The sequence below is a fragment of the Diadema setosum genome, chromosome 10 (assembly GCF_964275005.1).
Source record: "Diadema setosum chromosome 10, eeDiaSeto1, whole genome shotgun sequence".
In the NCBI taxonomy this organism is placed as follows: Eukaryota; Metazoa; Echinodermata; class Echinoidea; order Diadematoida; family Diadematidae; genus Diadema; species Diadema setosum.
Window position 1 is genome coordinate 19,482,594 of NC_092694.1, and position 17,847 is coordinate 19,500,440.

At 39.2% G+C, this 17,847-nt stretch overlaps 1 protein-coding gene across 1 annotated transcript in view; it reads left to right on the top strand.

Annotated features, from left to right (window-relative positions):
* Positions 1-897: 897 nt before the first annotated feature.
* LOC140233835 (uncharacterized) overlaps positions 898-17,847 on the top strand; it is a 163,166-nt gene continuing 146,216 nt past the window's right edge. The window contains exons 1-4 of the mRNA XM_072313928.1: positions 898-981; positions 6,893-6,996; positions 12,746-12,851; positions 13,401-13,492. Coding sequence (XP_072170029.1) covers positions 6,901-6,996; positions 12,746-12,851; positions 13,401-13,492 — 294 coding nt within the window. The 5' untranslated portion in view covers positions 898-981; positions 6,893-6,900. The remainder of the gene's footprint in view (positions 982-6,892; positions 6,997-12,745; positions 12,852-13,400; positions 13,493-17,847) is intronic.

Below are 17,847 nucleotides of genomic sequence, written 5' to 3' on the forward strand. Positions count from 1 at the left end.
CACTATTTTTGTTTTCATTGTGGAGTCTGTGAACTTGTACCTTGCTTTTTTCCCCTCTTTTCAATTTTTCTTTTAGTGTATAAGTTTTTGTGTGTAGGACACGTATATAGGCTATATAATTCGTGTATCAATAAAAGTAGGCCTATTCACACTGTACTAGGCCTATCATTGTCCTCGTAGACCTAATACATAGGGCATCCCAAAACAAGTTAGTGTACTATATATCGTGACAGCCATATAGATCTCTGTATAGCAATCGTGTCCATGAAAATGTATCTTTGTGATTGATCTGATCTGAATGGAATAAATGTATTTGCATCCAATTAAAAAGACTTCGTGATAAGAACGTTTGAGAGTAAAGCCCCAACTCGACTTCACGCTGTGGTATTCAAGCAAAGAGTACAATAATACTACTAGTAGTGTCAGTAAGTAGGCCTAGAGGCGCATGCAGGCTCGTGCGCTTAGTACAACTGCATACTAGTACCAAAGATCGTACTTTGCTAGTACTATAAAGAGGTTGAACCTCTTTGACTAGTGTATATAACTGTACTCGACTCAGCAGTGCTCAGTAAATCGAAACAATTGCAACGCGACGCTTGGCGATAAGTATCGTACTTGTATTATAGAGATCCGTGTTCACGATCCGATTACGATCCGGGTACGACACGATTATAATGATCAGTAACGAGCCCCGCGTTTTCCTTTTTCTCCTTTTAGATGCTTTTCATCATTAGAAATCAACATTGAAAACATGCTATTTTTGTTACTTAAAATATTGTGATTTTAGACGTAATGTCGTAGAATAGTAAGATTTAGTACACCATTACAATTACAATGATAGTGATCGAGACAGGACAGTGCAGAAATTTTTTATTCATCCCGAGCAACAGTTACAACACTCAAGCGGTAATATCGAGATTACTCATGGATATTGGTACTTATGACTCCTGGTGCTGGATTCTTTAGGAACTAAAATATGAAGTAAGAATATATTTATTTTGTAGAAGTAAATTAGGGAGCATTTAGGTGATATTTATGTGGCAGAATGTGACTAAATGAGATTGTTTACAGTTGCCAAGTAGTGTAACCACGTAGTCCCACACCTTCAAATATGGGATGTAGTCCACCGCACCGTGTGCGATGCGTGGTAAAAAAATGACCAGACGCCGTGCGCTTCGCACGGCGTCCCCGGCCCCGTGCGCCAGCTCTATCTGCACTTGTGTACAGCACAGCATAGCATATTGGTGCGATGTCGGTTGCGACCGATGTCAGTTGAGTGAACTGTGAATGCGCTTTGAAATAATGAAAAAAAAAAAAACCCACAAAAAACGTGGGAAAGAGTTCCTTATGTCCCCCCCCCCCCACTGCACTAGAATTTTCTAGATCTAGTTTGCACAAAATAGATAGGTTGCTGTTTGTTTGTTTTTTGCTGATGGTGGACTAAGTAGAGGTTATGGGAAGTCTTCCCATAAATGATATAGAGAAACTGCGTCAGTAAGCGGCCGTGCAGCCGTTCGCGGCAGGTACAACATACACGGTAATATACAGCTAAACACAGCATTGCACTGTTACATGCACACTAGACCTACACATATTTATACTAACACACTAGCAATCAACAAAAACCAACCGATAAAATGGGCACGATCTCTGACGAAAGTGAAATTTTCTCACCTAAATGAAAACATATCGCATCCAAAATGAAATTTTCGGTACTTCTTAACATAACAGTTAAGAAACAATGGTCCAAGAAACTGGATTTTTTTTCGTTTTCTCGATGTTCATGGATTTTGAAAACATATCCTCACGTAAAATAGAATTTTCGCGAGCCGATGTGGGCCGCCATTTTTTTCCAGAAATTGGATGTTACCATCGAAAAAAATGAGAAAAACACGAGAAAGACATCAACAACACCGCCAGAAGTGCGATCTTGTTTGCGGCCAATGCATGTGCGCACGCTATTTTCACGTGCTTTCGCAATGGGAATTGGCGCTTACGCAATGTTCACGAGACATGTGAAGGCGTTCAGCTAAAGATCGCGGAGCGCGCGCGTATTGCATAGGGATTGTACATCGTGCCGCAAGCAGAAATACTACGTCGCATATCGCCCTTATCGGCGAAAATTGTGCCGGGTTTTGCTCTGGTAAATCATGAAAACTGCGTTGGTCAGTGGTAAATTTCTTTCATGAAAACAATTGCGTTAATGAATAATCTTGTTTATGATGTATGAAATGGTTGAAAATAATTTGCCTGATTTGTTTACAAGTTGGAAAACCTCTTAACAATGCTTAAACTGCCGCAAACGAGATATTTTACTCTAGGCCCTAACCTTTAGTTAATTATTGGTATTATTAAAAAGGAATAATTGTTTGTTTTGTGCAAGTTGGGGGGGGGGGGGACATAAGGAACTCTTTCCAAAACGTGGGAATCCTGATCGGTCTGTCTGTGGTCTGTTATTAACATAACGAGATCTAGATCTATACAGCCCAGTCGCTGTCATGATATTACTTTCTACATAACTATACACAGCTCTGTCACTGTACACAAGTGTCACGTCAGGGCTGTACCGACTGAAGGCCACCTGATAATCTTTAAATTCAGGGGCGCTGATGCTATTCCGAATTTACTATAAATTTACCATATTTGTTACTCAGACTAGGCCCTATGTAAAATGATACCTTTATCTATTTAGCTTCCGTTTTCATTTGCAAAAATGTGAAATACAGCGTTACGTATGGGACATTTATAAAAATTCATATTTATTCAAAGGAAAGCAAATTATTAATATGTAAACATAAGAAGATCATCAAATAGTTTAACTTGGTATGAAAATTTAGGGATTATGCAAATGATTATGCAAATTAGCTCGTGTCCTATCGTGAGATGTCCCATACGTAACAAATTGAGGTCATTTCTTTAGGTTTTTTCTGAAATTATTGAGGTTATTTGAATGCCCTTTTGGGAAGTTCTAATTTATTGTTTAAAGAAGTTAAATACCACAGAAAGAAGAAAAAATAGTAAAAGAAATATTTTTTATTAGGCAATTAAATAATGTTACATATGGGACAAATGCGTTACGTATGGGACATCCTCATATATTGCAATGTGAATGCATGTAGCTAGCTGGGAAGGTCTCTCAGTACACAAATCGTCAATCATCCTGCAGAAAACATCCCAACTTTGCAGCTACTTTTGAGTTATAGACACTTGAAACAATACATGTACTTGACTGAACAATTTTCAGAAAGGGGGAGGGGGAGATGCCAAAGTACACAATGAAAATCAGCATTAAAGGGATGGTATACAACGTGTAGTTTTCGTAGAAATGGGGATTCAGTTTTCAACATTTTACAAGGTGATTGGAAACCACTTACATGAATTATTGAAGAGTACAATTCTAGGACTACAGGAATTCAAATTCTATTTGATGAAGATCCAATTTGAAATGGCTGATATATCAAAAAACAAACAAATGCAAAGTAAAACAGAGTGGTCCTAATGAAAAATGTGACCCACCTTTTATTAGGACATGTTTCTGGATATTAAATTCAGTTTTTGAACCATAGGTACACATACTGAGGTGTCAATGCATGAATCGAATCAACAACCTGATTGCTAGACAGACATCATATACAGGGGCCGCGGAACTCTGAATGTCCCATACATAACATGCGCGTTATCTTGGACTTGCCCTCCACTCTACTATGTGTATGGCCCCTAAAGTGTATGACTGCTGTTTTTAGACTATCTCAAATAGGACAATGATAAGATTCTCTTGAAGAAAATATGCAGGCCTTCACATTTAGAATTTGTTTGAGCTCCATAAATCACACTCCTTATTTTTCAACTCACTCTCCTACAATTTTTTGGGAGCTCAGTAAAAGGTGATAGAATGTTAATTTTTTTTCATAAAATTGCAATTAATGCAATACTATACCTATTGATTGTCCTGCAAAACACATTAAAAAACCATGGTCAGTGACAATGAAAAATATTTAACTTTGTATTTGTTTTATTGCAAAGGGATTTTGTTTTCATCTTTATCCTGACCATGCTACCAAGTTCAGGAAATTTCTGATGTTGTTTTTACTTCAGCATCAAGACTAGAGATTTTGAAATTACTGAAAGATTGTCTGCATTCATTTGAAATGTCAAATTTAGAGGGTGCAAGTCAATGTGGTTGATCATCAAGTATGGATGATCATTCAGATTGATTTGCCCACTCAAATTTGACATTTCAAATGAATGAAGACAGTCTTCAGTAATTTCTGAAGCTGTTCATGCTGCAGTAAAAACATCAATTTACATGCTAATGCACAAGTCAAGCATTGTATGTATCCTTACAAAGGTTCTAAAACCTTATTCTAAGTGAACAATAAACAGATCCTCTTCATGGTATAATTTCTTCACATCCACTGGTAGCTTTATGAAGATTTTTTTTTTTTTTTAACAATGAAATTTTGGCAATCATCCATACGAACTTCCAGCATGAAAAGCTCCTAGGATTCAGAAAAAACAACTTCACAGATCAGAGATAAAGTGCCTTCAAATTTTGAGAAGTGACACGCAGATTTGCTGAGCCTGAGATCACAAGAAGCTTCAGCTTTGAGATCGTCATGATCGTGCCGTCACTGAGTATCAAGAAGCTCACACGAACTCCAACATGTGGCTCCCCAGCATGCATGGTGCATGCATGGGGTTGTGATAGTTGTCACCATCTAAGCACAAGAGCCTGCTTTGTATTTTTCCTGGGATATTTGATTCACTTCTTGTCATGATGTGAGTGTAATTATCTTTTTGCATGCTATGTAACATTTGTGATACACAACTGTTACTCGTCTATTCGATGTCAGTAATAGAGATGACAAAATCCCCTCTTATACAGAATGAAGTCTCTGATACGCGATACTGTAGGAGGATACTCTAGCACGGAAACCAATGTGATTGGCCAACAGATGCATTCGCCTTGATCAGTCATCACTGTGCTATATAAATGTGTAATGAGCATGTCAACGAGCTGATAGCTGTGTCTCTCCCATGGAAATTCCATCCAAATCTCAACTATTTAAAACATCTAGTGAGTGCACTGGTAATCTATGTTAATGTTATTATTCAAGTTTAAATTTGCCAATCTAGGACTGTGAATTAGACGTAATCGAGGAGGGTGAGGTACAGACTGTACCTCACCCTTAACATCCGTAAGGACAGTGGTTAAGCATCCCCCACAGCACAAGCTTTCGTCTGTCTCCGGAGGAGAACCATAAAAGTCAAAAAATGTTATAAAACTCCTCCAGACAAACAAATTTTTCTGTCTATGTTCATATGTGCTATAGAAATTGCATTTCTCAACCGATTTCTTGCAAATTGCCATAGATATTTTGTTCATTGATTTTTAACTTCAAGTTGCTTGAAAGGGCAGGACTTCCCCCAAAATACTCCACCACTTGCCAATTATGTGTATGCATGCATACATCCAAGTGTATGCTAGCAAAGTTACTGGGTAGGGTAGAGTAGAGTGGTATGGTGAAATAATGGGAGGACATAAGGAAGTCTTTCCACTTGAAAGATACATCGCATAATATCAGATAGCTAACTTCAGTTTCAGATTGTGCAGGCAGCATATATGCTACAATCACTATCGAAGAGTGAGCTGTTTTGAACATAGACATGAATGTTGTGATGTCAATGCTTCCTGATAACCGATTTAGTTAAAATTTACATGAGTGATTGTAGAGCACTATTCAGTATTTCCAGTGATTTTTGTGCAGTTCAACATGCAGAATTTTAGATATCTACATAGATACAAAAGTATATTAGCACTTGACTGTGGTTTACTCAGGTTCTCATCCAGACAGTCTCATCATCTGGAGATGGTTCTGCTTCTGTGCGTTATGGCGATGCCTATTTTACTGTTAAAAATTTGAGTAGAATGTTTGATTTTTTTTCCATTTGTGGGTAGATTGCCAAATGCTCCAGTTGACTATAGTTTGGGGCATGTACATGTACATGTAGCCAGCACTTATGCTTGAGTTCTGTGTTGTAGTGGGATGAGTCTGTTGTCATCATGCCATCTCTTCTAGCACAACTGGCTTCTTTGATGTAAGGAGGGATATATATTATACACTTATGTTGCACTCTGTTGGTGGGTTTCTTTATAAGAGTGGATGAGTTGACTGCATTATCTTCTTTGACACAACGATGCCCATTAAAGACTATTCAATACGGTGTCCAAACTTCCTCTGTTTATTTCATTAAACTTTTTGAATAAGTACTGTATTTGCCATATTAACATGTGTATTTATTTAGGAAACTTGCCATTCCATTATGATCTCAGACTGTATATATACTGTATGTACCTGTAGGCCCTATGCATCTCATATGAAAAGTAAGTTTTGTGCATTCACTGTACAGAGTGTAAGTGTCAAGATTTGTTCAATAAACTTGTAACATGAATTGGTAATAATGACATATATTTCTTCTAAGGCAAGCCTGGCTGTGCATGCTGGTGGATGAATGTATTGATGATTTGTCCCACAATAAATCTTCAGCTGCTGTTCGAGAAAAGTTTGATTCTCAAACACTCTACTCTGAGGGGAACACTGTAACCCTTTGACAAAGTCCTCTTGCTCTATGGGTGAGCAAAATTAGCCCAGCCATTCACTCACCCCGTACACCAAGAGGGCCTTGTCAAAAGGCTAGGATCACTGAGGGGCATTTGTAAGTAATACAATGCACATTTTATACCTTGTAGAAAAAGTTTGCTGTTTCAAAGTGTCAAAGTTGTTGATTCATGCATTATCTTTCTCCTATCATAATCTCATAGCTTTATGCACTGCAATTGATCACCTTTTCTTACAAATAAATGCTTACAAATGCTTTCCAAATCATGCAGCTTACACAATGGCAGCAGAGGATGACATTGATCGCTTTATTGAGGAGCAAAAGCAGAAAATTGCTCGGGAGAGGAGAGACCTGCAACAATCTAATATAAATCAGGTAATGTTAAATGATATCCTTTTTTTTTTTTTACTTTCCTGATTAAAATTAACCAAACCTAAAGAATACTTTAAAAGCTAAAAAGGCATGCTTAGCAGCTTTGATTTTATTATCATACATTTATATCATGAAAGCATTTCACTATTTAAGCAGAATTTGAGATCATTTCAGTGTATATTTGGCAATGCTGGGATAGATTTGGTTAGCTCACATGGCAATCCTGTGTCTCCCATCATGGATAAACTTCTAACATTTTCGTCTTAAAAACCGGTTACTGGATTTTGATCAAACATGACATTAATCATCAAGGTGGTGGGGGTGGGGGATGGGGGGTGGGGGTGGGGGGAGTGCCTAATAGGGCAGGGCCCATATGATATACAAATGTATTCAAAGTTATATAATTTTCATTATTTATGACATTTTTATCTTGAAAACTAAGGGGGATTTTAACCAAATGTGGAAGAAATCATCAATAGGGAGGGGATTACAGTTTGTAGTATGTATAGTAGTGGTGTCCTAGGGGGACCCTAGGGCAGAGCCCAACATAATTAGGTTGGTATTAACCACTTTGAACGGTCTGTGAAGCAATTATTTTTAAACTAGGTTGCCTCAGGTGGGGTGCCATGAAGGTGAAGTGGGATGCTCAGATGAGCACTAGATCTGTGGGTCCTTGTTATTTTACACCATCTAGCTAGGCAACCATTTCATGAAATAATTTCAGCTTATGATTTTAGTTACAGGTGGGGTATTTTTTTTTAATGAAAAGACAGCATTTTCTGGATTTTTTTACACAAAATTTTCATATACATACAGTATATAGTGTACACTTACTGGATATAAACCTACTGCTTGATAAGAGGTTCTAGTAGTAGTTTCAACAAGCAGAATCACACAACATGTACCTTTATCCAGCAAACTATGTGTACTAGCAGCAAACATAAAAGTACTACAGTAGTGTTCTCTTGTTTGTAAACATAGTCCGCATTACTTGGATGATTGTTCATCATTCACCATTTGGAATGCTGAATTGTAGGTCAACTGATGTGTTGTAAGGCATTTGATATCAGAACACCTTAGTTGTTATTAGTTTCCCTTTGCCCATGGTTAATACATACTATCTTTATATTGAAGTGGGACATGTGTGTGGTATGTTTTTCACAAGGCTTGCTTTGATGAGAAACATAAAACAAGTGAACACTGTCAAATTGGTTAGGTCAGAAACAGTGTGATTTAAACCTTTTGTGTACACATTACAACTTGTGCAATATTATGTATGAGAATGGCAATCAATGACGTGATCCTCATGAGCACATCGTTTTTGTCAAGCTCACCAGAGGTGAGGGAAGACTAAGGGATCGCCTGTGGCGTCTGTCCGTCCGGCGTCTGTCCGTCCGTAAAGCTACAAAAACTTGAATAACTCTCTACTGAGGACTTCAATTTCAATCACACTTGGAGGGAAGAGTGGTTATGCAAAGTTACACATTTTTCCAAACATGAAGGTCACCTCAAGGTCAATGGTCACAGGCAGGGGTCAATGAACTTTAGGGCCCAATGTAATTTTTTTATGGTGTGTTTCGATTATGGCTCATAACTTTTGATGTATATGTTCGTTTGTGACCAAACTTGGATGGTAAATGTCCCTTGAGGATTTGAAGGTCACAGACATGGGTCAACAAACTTTTAGGGCCCAATGTTAAGTTTTTATGGCGTGTTTTAATTATGGCTCATAACTTTTGATCCCAGTGTCCGTTTGTGACCAAACTAGGATGGTAGATGTCCCTTGAGGAGTTGAAGGTCATCACGAGGTCAAAGGTCACAGACAGGGGTAAATAAACTTTTAGGGCCCAATGTTAAGTTTTTACAGCGCGTTTCGATTATGGCTTATAACTTTCAATCCCTATGTCCATTTGTGATCAAACTTCGATGGTAGATGTCCCTTGGGAAGTTGAAGTTCATCACAAGGTCAAAGGTCACAGACAGGGGTCAATGAACTTTTAGGGCCCAATAATAAGTTTTACGCCGCGTTTCGATTATGGCTCATAACTTTTGATCCATTTGTCCATTTGTGACCAAACCTGACTTGTAAATGTCCCTTGGGGAGTTGAAGGTCACCACAAGGTCAAAGGTCATAGGCATGGTCAATGAAATGGTCAATGAAGTTAGAAAAACATTAATTTCTTCTATGCGAATGGGTGAGACACATTTGACACTTGCCTTGTGTTACAGGCAAACTGTACAAGGTTTTAGATTGCAACCTTCATGTGGTCCACCCTGTTCTTTACTAAGGACAAAAAAAAAAAATTGTTGCATTGGCGTAACATGAGATTTTCAAATAGGGTCGGTCGGGCGGATTTTTTTTTTTTTTTTTTTTTTTTTTTTTTTGCTACCTGCATTTTACGTGTAAGACTCGTGCTCAGCTCAGTAAACAGTAACAACTGCTGCACCGAATGTGCCGTGTTCATCTATTCTACAAATCATTTATGAGGCCGATATTACTGGAATTATACCCCTTCACAGAATTTAAAGATGTTGAAATCCCTATCCTGAATGTTTTCACTTCATATTTTACTATTTTGACTTAGATAAGATAGATGCAAATTGACCCATATGTACGATCTTTTCATCGCACACGGCGATCTCTATTACAGTCCCACATATACAGATTCGTGTAAGATCTCCACACAAGAAACCTATGGCAAAACTGTGCACAATACATCGCAGTCTGAATGCTACGTATACACTGAATAAATCTTGTTAGAGTACGTGTCCGTGTTGGAAACAGCTGACGTACTGATCAAGGAAGGCTTATGCGAGGCGCTAGATCTCTCCCTCGTACATCCGATCCCCAGAGCCGTTTCCACTTCCGGGTTTGTGCGATCGCGATCGCGATCAACAAGATATTTGATATCGATAGCAAAAAAAAATAAAAAAACATGGGGTAGGCGGAATTTTTAGGGTCGGGCGGGTTACGCCAATGCAACAATTTTTTTTTTTTTTTTGGCCTAATGCAATCAACGTGATGCAATACACCTTTGTACAACATCTCTGCACCATAAATCGTATTAAGTGTACAACTTAGACCTTACTTTTTAATGACCTTGCCATGGCGACCATGATAATCAACCCAAAACGGCCCTTCTCAGGGCCAACACATGTCAGGTAAGCCTCTAGTACATATCATCCGGCAAAATAAGGAGGGTATGTCTCAAGCAAAAAATGACCAACGACATTTCTTGTATTGCTAAAGATCTTAATGTTAATAGTTTTCTCCTCCAAGAGATGTGTACAACTGTATACACAGACACATCCTTTGCTTCCAAGTTGTGTATTTCTTCTTTCAAGCTTGTTCCCAATGTTGGCCATGATTGATGAAAGCAATTTCATTGCTGCCTACGTTAGCCATGGTCTGGAAGATTTTTCTGTCCTTCAGGAGTCTAGCATCGGTGATGTTTTTTGGCATCTGTCAGGGTTGGTGACATCACCATCATTACTGTGTACAACCCCCCTGGGGCTACATGGTCAGTCCCACTGCTGCCAATCTTCCTCCACCCAGAGGTACATGCAGGAGATTTCAACAGTCGCCACTCTTCCTGGAGCTATACTGCCAATGACGACAACAGCAAACGTCTTGATGAATGAGCTTCTATCAACAACTGCCTCCTCAGAATGATGCCTAGCAACCTGGCACTTTCCACTCCAGCAGATTGAGACAAGACTTAAAATCCAAAACTCTGTTTCACTTCAAGATCAGCAAATGGCCTCCCCCTTCCTGCATCTTGTAGGTTTCTCCCTCATTTCCCTCACAGCCAAAATTGCCATGTACCCCCCTAATCCACACTGGGCTGCCAATTCCAGTCTTGACATCCAAGTCCAAGCCAGAATGGAATTTTAGAAAAGCTGATTGGGGAGGTTCCATGCAGGAGGTGGAAGAATTGATTGCTGAACTCGCTCATGTCTCAAAAGAACTGTAAGTCTTTCTGCAGTATCTTGAAACAAGCAGCAAGGGAGCACATCCCTTGAGGTTTCCAAAAGACTTTACAATCCATGCTACTACCAACCTTAATATGAAGAACTGCTTGAGCTTTATGAATCTGTAGGAGACCCTAATATTGCAACTGAACTTGTGGCATTACTAGATACAGCAACACACCATTTGAAGCTGGCAGGAAACGATGGATGATACCACTCAAGTTACCTGCAATGCCATCACTGATGTAACAACAAAGCCAAAGGGCTTCAACCTCCCTGGGAAGCAGGGCTCAGCTTGAGTGGCATCTGAAACCTCCATGCAATGACAGGTTACTGTTTACATTAAATGGGATTCGTTGAATGATAGTTTGTTGTGTAACTGCAGCCATCCCGACCAAACCCCGAATCACATCGTGGAGAACTGCCACCTTTTGAAGTTTCCAGGAGGGCTTGCAGAACTTGCCAAACCAAGTGATTTTGCCTTGACTGGATCAGCAACTTGGACATACATGTAAACCTTTAAGGCTATGACCTACCCATTATGTTGCATCATATGACAGAGAAGATTTTAGTGTCTGCATCTAGGTTAGATTATGAAGTAGAATACTGTTTACGCCGAATATTTCGTGAGGTTTTTATTTTCGCGAATTTCACAAGTCAGGTGCTATTCAGGAAATTAAAGACACACAAAAATAATGACTCTGATGTCGATATGAGTGTGACACACTTCCGTTCAGTACTGCACTCCATGATCGCAAATTTAACCACTCGCGAAATCGTTGGGAAGTCCCAATTTGCAAAAATTTAGACTCGCTCAATATATGGCATATACTGTAGCATACAAGATGATTGCTCAAAAGGTTGTTGACTTCCAAAGTAGAGCAAGTCAAAGTAATTAGTATGTTTATAGGGTAGTGGATGTTTCCAAACTTTAAAAACTGATGAAAAGTGGATTATGTTTGTATTGAAATTTAACTTTTTATTTCAATTCAAAATATTTACTTGTAGAATTTTCAGCTGTCAACTCTATAGCCTCCATCAGTTGACTAACTGTCTTTACCTTGATCATGTGACAATCAATTAGCAGGTCATAGACTTTCTGAAGTTTGTGGCCCCACCCCCTCCCCCATTCTTGTTAAGAGAAGGTTGATAGGCACAGATGGAGACTTCCTTGACTCCCCTTTCAAAATATTCAAGTTCCTGGTCCAGAACCTCAACCTCTTCTAGATCCACGTGGTGATGGACTGGAGAGTTGACATGAATGTTTTAGGAAACTTCAGAGGAGATGAAACTGGGTCATCTGTGTTCAAGGAATCTGATCCTTGGTGAGCATTTTGTTTTTCACAGATGTATGATTTCTGGCAAACTTTGTTTCCTGCCAGAATTGTTTAAAATTTAAGGCATTGGGAACTCTTCTTCCGATTCTGGGGGCGCTACCAACTTCAGAAAGTTTATGACCCGCTTATCGACAGTCATGTGATCAAGATTAAGACGGGCATTCCACTGATAAATACTGTAGAACTGACAGCTGAAAATCCTGATGTGAATATTTTATATTGAGATCAGCAGTTCAAAGCCACATGTAGTACCAATACAGATGAACTTAAAATTTCCCCTCTTCTAGATCATGCTTGTTATGAAGTTTGAAGTTTGAATTTTCATCAGGTCTATGCTACAATTGTGTCTTGTTAGATATAATAAAGTCCACATCTGTGTAATTTGCCAGAGATAAACTAAACTCTTCATTTATTTTGAAATCTATACTCTGCTGACATTGTAGGCTTCTGAGCTCGTACAGAATAGTGTCCACGGTAATAGAGATCTACCTTTGAAAGAGAACCTACGGCCTCATGCAGCACCAGACAATACAAAGCCGAGCAGATCAGGTAAATTGTGGAGACAGAGGAGAAGAGAGGGAGATTTGACTTGTTTGTCACCCTCTGAAATGGAACCATAGATAATCTAAAGTTTTTAAGCCTCCTTCTGGAAGGATACCAGAGGCATTATGTTTTCAGGTGATTTCTCAGTCCATCCAATCATCCTGCATCTTGTCATGGTTATAAATAAAATGCTGAATGAATTTTCTTGGTTCTTGACCCAGGTGAATGTATGCTACATGAGGTGTTGATGCACTGATTAGATTTTGGGTAACATCAATGGAGGTCAAAGGTCGCTGAACTATCTAAAGGTGGCAATTTTCAGTCATAACTTTGTCCAGGAATGTTCACTAGCAATAAATAAAAAATTATGTCCATGAAATGGTAATGGTGAAAAGTCAGAGATAACAGTCTTTCACAGAAAAAAAAAAATAGAAGTAAGTAATCTGTGGTAAATTAAAGTCAGATGCATGGATCAAATAGCAGTTCAGTTCCAATCATGGGATGAATGTGATCATGCATTTTGCATTGTGTTTGATCCTGTTACAAACTGTTCAGATGGTGCTGGTTTGCCACTGGGAAACTACATTGATGTGAGGACCAAGCTGCTAAAGGAGAGACAAGAGGAATATAATAAGTTCTTGGATGAGGTAAAGAGAAGTACATGTAATAGTCACACAATTTACCCCCGCCACACGTAGTGTGAAGGGGGTATTTAGGAATCACCGTGATGTTGGTCGGGCGGGCGGTCGGGCGGTCTGTTGCAAAATCTTGCGTCGCGAACTCCTTCTACAGTTTTGAAGCAATTTAAATGAAACTTAGGGTGAATGATGATATTGAGGTAGAGATGTGCAAGACATATTTTTTGTGTTTGTCGGACAATGCGTTGCCATGGTAACCGCATTTTTTTTTAAATCCTGTGGAGTGAACTTCTTCCACAGTTTTCAAGCAATTGAAACCAAATTTGGTAGGCATTATGGCCCTGAGGTATAGATGTGGAACACATAATTTTTGTGTTTGTCACACAAACTGTTGCCATGGTAACCACAATTTCACCAAAACCTTGCAGATCGAATAACTTTTCCATCATTCAAGCAATAAAAGTCAAATTTAGTATGTATCATGATCTAGAAGTGTAGTTTTGCAAGACACTAATGTGTTAGTTTAAGGAAAATGTGTTGCCATGGTAACCACTCATTTTTGTATCAAAATAAACCATTCAAGCTATGAAGGTCAAATTTGGTGTGTATGATGGTCTTTAAGTGTAGTTATGCAAAATGTTCCTTGTGTTTGTATCAGACAATGCATTGCCATGGTAATCACACTTTTTACCCAAACCTTGTGGAACTCGGTGTCAACTGAACTCTGTAATTGTACAGTAAACTAAAATTATTCTGTTTCCAATTCGACAAGTGCGCAAACTTGGTATTAACGTCATTGCCCTCATGACATCACATACATGTACTATAAAGCAACACTAGGGGCGGGGGTATTAATCACCTTCAGTGATAATTCTAGTTTATATTACTTTCTACCACTTGATATTTTCATTGTATTGCTGGAGAGACATATTTGTACATACAATTTACACAAATATGTTGTTTTGATCTGTATATCTCCACACTATTTATAGTTATTTCTCTCAAAGATGATTGACTTTCAAAGTTTCAGAAATTCTGGGGAGACAGCTGTTGAACAGATTATCTCAGCATGGAGTTAGTGATATGATTGGTAGCAATGTCGTGAATGCGAAGTGTATCCAACCCATAGATTTAGCTATGATTTTATTGGAATTGTCATCACATTGCTAACTTTAAACACTAACAAATAAGTGATTGATAAATATAGAATGCAGGATGCCTTCATGGCAAAATATGACAACTGTACAGAAGATGAAAACGTATGGCATTAAAGGGCTATGATCTGTTTCATGCGGAGAAAAAAAGAGAGAAAAAAAAATCGTCGCTGGGCTGACAAGACCTTGTATCTCAAATGTTGTTACTTGAGTCAAACTACCTATGATGACGCCCAGTAAGTCAAAAACTTCTAGAGGCCATTCAAGAGCTCCAATCCTGAGCCTGGAAATTTCAATGTGATGAATCCATGGGGTGGTTACTTTATGCTATCTGGAGTAAATTAATTCTTCTGTTTCCAGTGGTCATCGAGTTCAGACTTGATGAAAATCACTTTTTGTCCCCGCCGAACGAGTTCGAGCAGGGGACTATGAAACGGGCTCCGTACGTGTGTGTGTCCATGTGTCCGTCCGTCTGTGCGTCCGTGTGTGATCAAAATGTTCAATTTGCTACTTCTCTGTCATTTATGAGCCAATTTTGATTCTATTTGCTTTATATGATAGCACTACATGGGAGCTTTGAAACTTCTACACAGAATTTCAGTTGTGACCTTTGACCTTGACCTTTGACCTACATGTATATTGTACATTTTGCTTCAAAATGCTACTCCTTCGCCATTTCTAACCTGATTTCGATTCCGTTTGCTTTATGTGATGGCACTAGGTGAGGGCTTCAAAACTTCTACACAGAATTTTGACCTTTGACTTCTTTGACCTTTGACCTTGATTTTTTACCGATATTGTACATTTTGCTACTAAATGCCACTTCCGGCGGGACATATTTTACGCACCGGGTAATTTCTACTTTTCCTTGTTTGGATAAACTTTCAGATAATCAGTTTAAATGACATCCTGTCCAAATCCTAGCTGTCTTATCCCCAATATTAAACCACCATTGCATATCAAAGGAAAGGTCATCCCAGTTGTTATAGTGCTTTGGCTGCCATGTTTTTTCACTCTCCTAAACATAAGAAATTTTTGAGATACGAGGTTTTGCCCCAACAGCCATATTATACAGTGGTCACCACTTAATCAAGAAGGGGTCTGGAGACAAGTTTTTCTTGCATTTAAGCGGTGCACCTGCTTAAGTGGTTGCTAGGATCAGCCCATGCAAACCACACAACATGAAGCCCAGTTTCTGGGCATTACACTAAACCATGCACAGTTATTAATCAAGGAAAACCACAGCAACAATTGCACATGTGCTACGACATGCAGACACACACACACACACAAAAAAAAAAAAAAAACACCAGACACAGCAGTCTCATAGTTGTGCAAATCCAATCATTTGATCCACATACTAACCCTTGTTAGAGTTCACAATAATTATGTCAAGTCACGATGCCTATGACCCCATCTATGAGGAGAAGAAGCTGCACTGCTAATTTTGACGTTAAAACATGCACATTACACATCAACACTGATTGCACGTATGCGATGGACAGATTTTTGTCATACTGTATTCATGCCTTCTTACGCTGTCTGCCACATACAAACACACACACACACAATGTTCTCTGGGCGGATCCAGGAACTCCGTTAAGAGGGGGTGCCTTTACAAAATTAAGGGGGGCATATGCCCCCCCCCCTTTTTTTTAGCTCACCTGAGCCAAAGGCTCAAGTGAGCTATTGCGATCGCCCTTCATCCGGCGTCTGTCATGCGTCGTCCGTCATCCGTCGTGCGTCGTCCGTCGTGCGTCGTCCGTCGTCCGTCGTCCGTAAACTTATTACATTTTCATCTTCTTCTTGAAAACCCCAAGACCGATTTTCATCAAACTTGGCAGGTAGCATCCCTAGGGGGTTAGGAACTCAATTTCTTAAAATGGGCACCATGCCCCACCCAGGGGGCCCCCAAGGGGGCCCAAACCCCCAAAAATTAAGGAATCTGTAAAAATCTTCTTCTCTAGAACCAGAAGTGATTGAGCTAAGTTAATACTATGAGTTAGTACATGGATGACTGTAGTTTCAAGTTTGATCATGGCAGAATCAGGGGTGCCCCCCTTGGGACTCAGGGGAAGGGGGTGGGGAGGGGTCCTAATGGGGCCTAAATTGTACATTTTCATCTTCTTCTTGAGAACCCCATGACCCATTTTCACCAAACTTGGCAGGTAGCATCCCTAGGGGGTTAGAATCTCAATTTGTTAAAATGGGCACCATGCCCCACCCAGGGGGCCCCCAGGGGGGCCCAACCCCCCAAAATGAAGGAATCTTTAAAAAAAACTTCTCTAGAATCAGAACTTATAGAGCTAAGATAATACTATGAGTGAGTACATTAATGACTTTATGTTGTTGTTATTTTAAAGATCGAAAGAAGAGAGAGAGAGAGAAATGGGGCCCTATACAAATAATTTGCCCCAGACAGCACTTATAACATAAAACAAACATTATGGATCTTAAAGAGATATAAACAAGAATATTAAATGCATACCAAGTCTCCTCGAGGGAGCTCATATTGTCTCCACGAGGGAGCTCATATTGTCTCCACAAAGGAGCTCATAAAGTCCCCACGAGGGAGCTCATATTGTCTACATAAAGGAGCTCATTACGTCTCCACGAGGGAGCTCATATGATATTGATGAATACCTCATATTCTTCAGACAAAACTCAAATAACTACACAATACACGCGCGTGTGTACCGCACACTAACTCATCCACGTGCACACACTCAACCACATACACACACCTTCAACCACGCACAGACACATCCATATCATGGTTCAACCCAAAATAATATACAGTATTTAAATAGAGCACACACACAATGATATGTTTTTTACAAAATAGATAAAATTACTATAACTGTATCATTGTTTCGAAAGAAAGAAGAAGAAAAAAATATATATATACAATGTTTATATCAAGGAGCTCTAAGGCGTTGATACAGAAAAATATTTGCATATACAGAAAAATATTTGCAGTGTTCATATCAAGGACCTCTAACGCGTTGATACAGAAAAATATTTGCAGCAAACAACGGAGAAATATGATACAGATATAATCCTGGAATCAAAGACGTATGAGTATACCTGCGGGCTTCAAGCCCCAAAAAATAACTAATGACTTTAGTTTCAAGTTTGTTCATAGCAGATCCAGGGGTGCCCCTCTTGGGGGGGGGGGGGAGTTGGGAAGGTCCAAATTGTGGCCTGAAT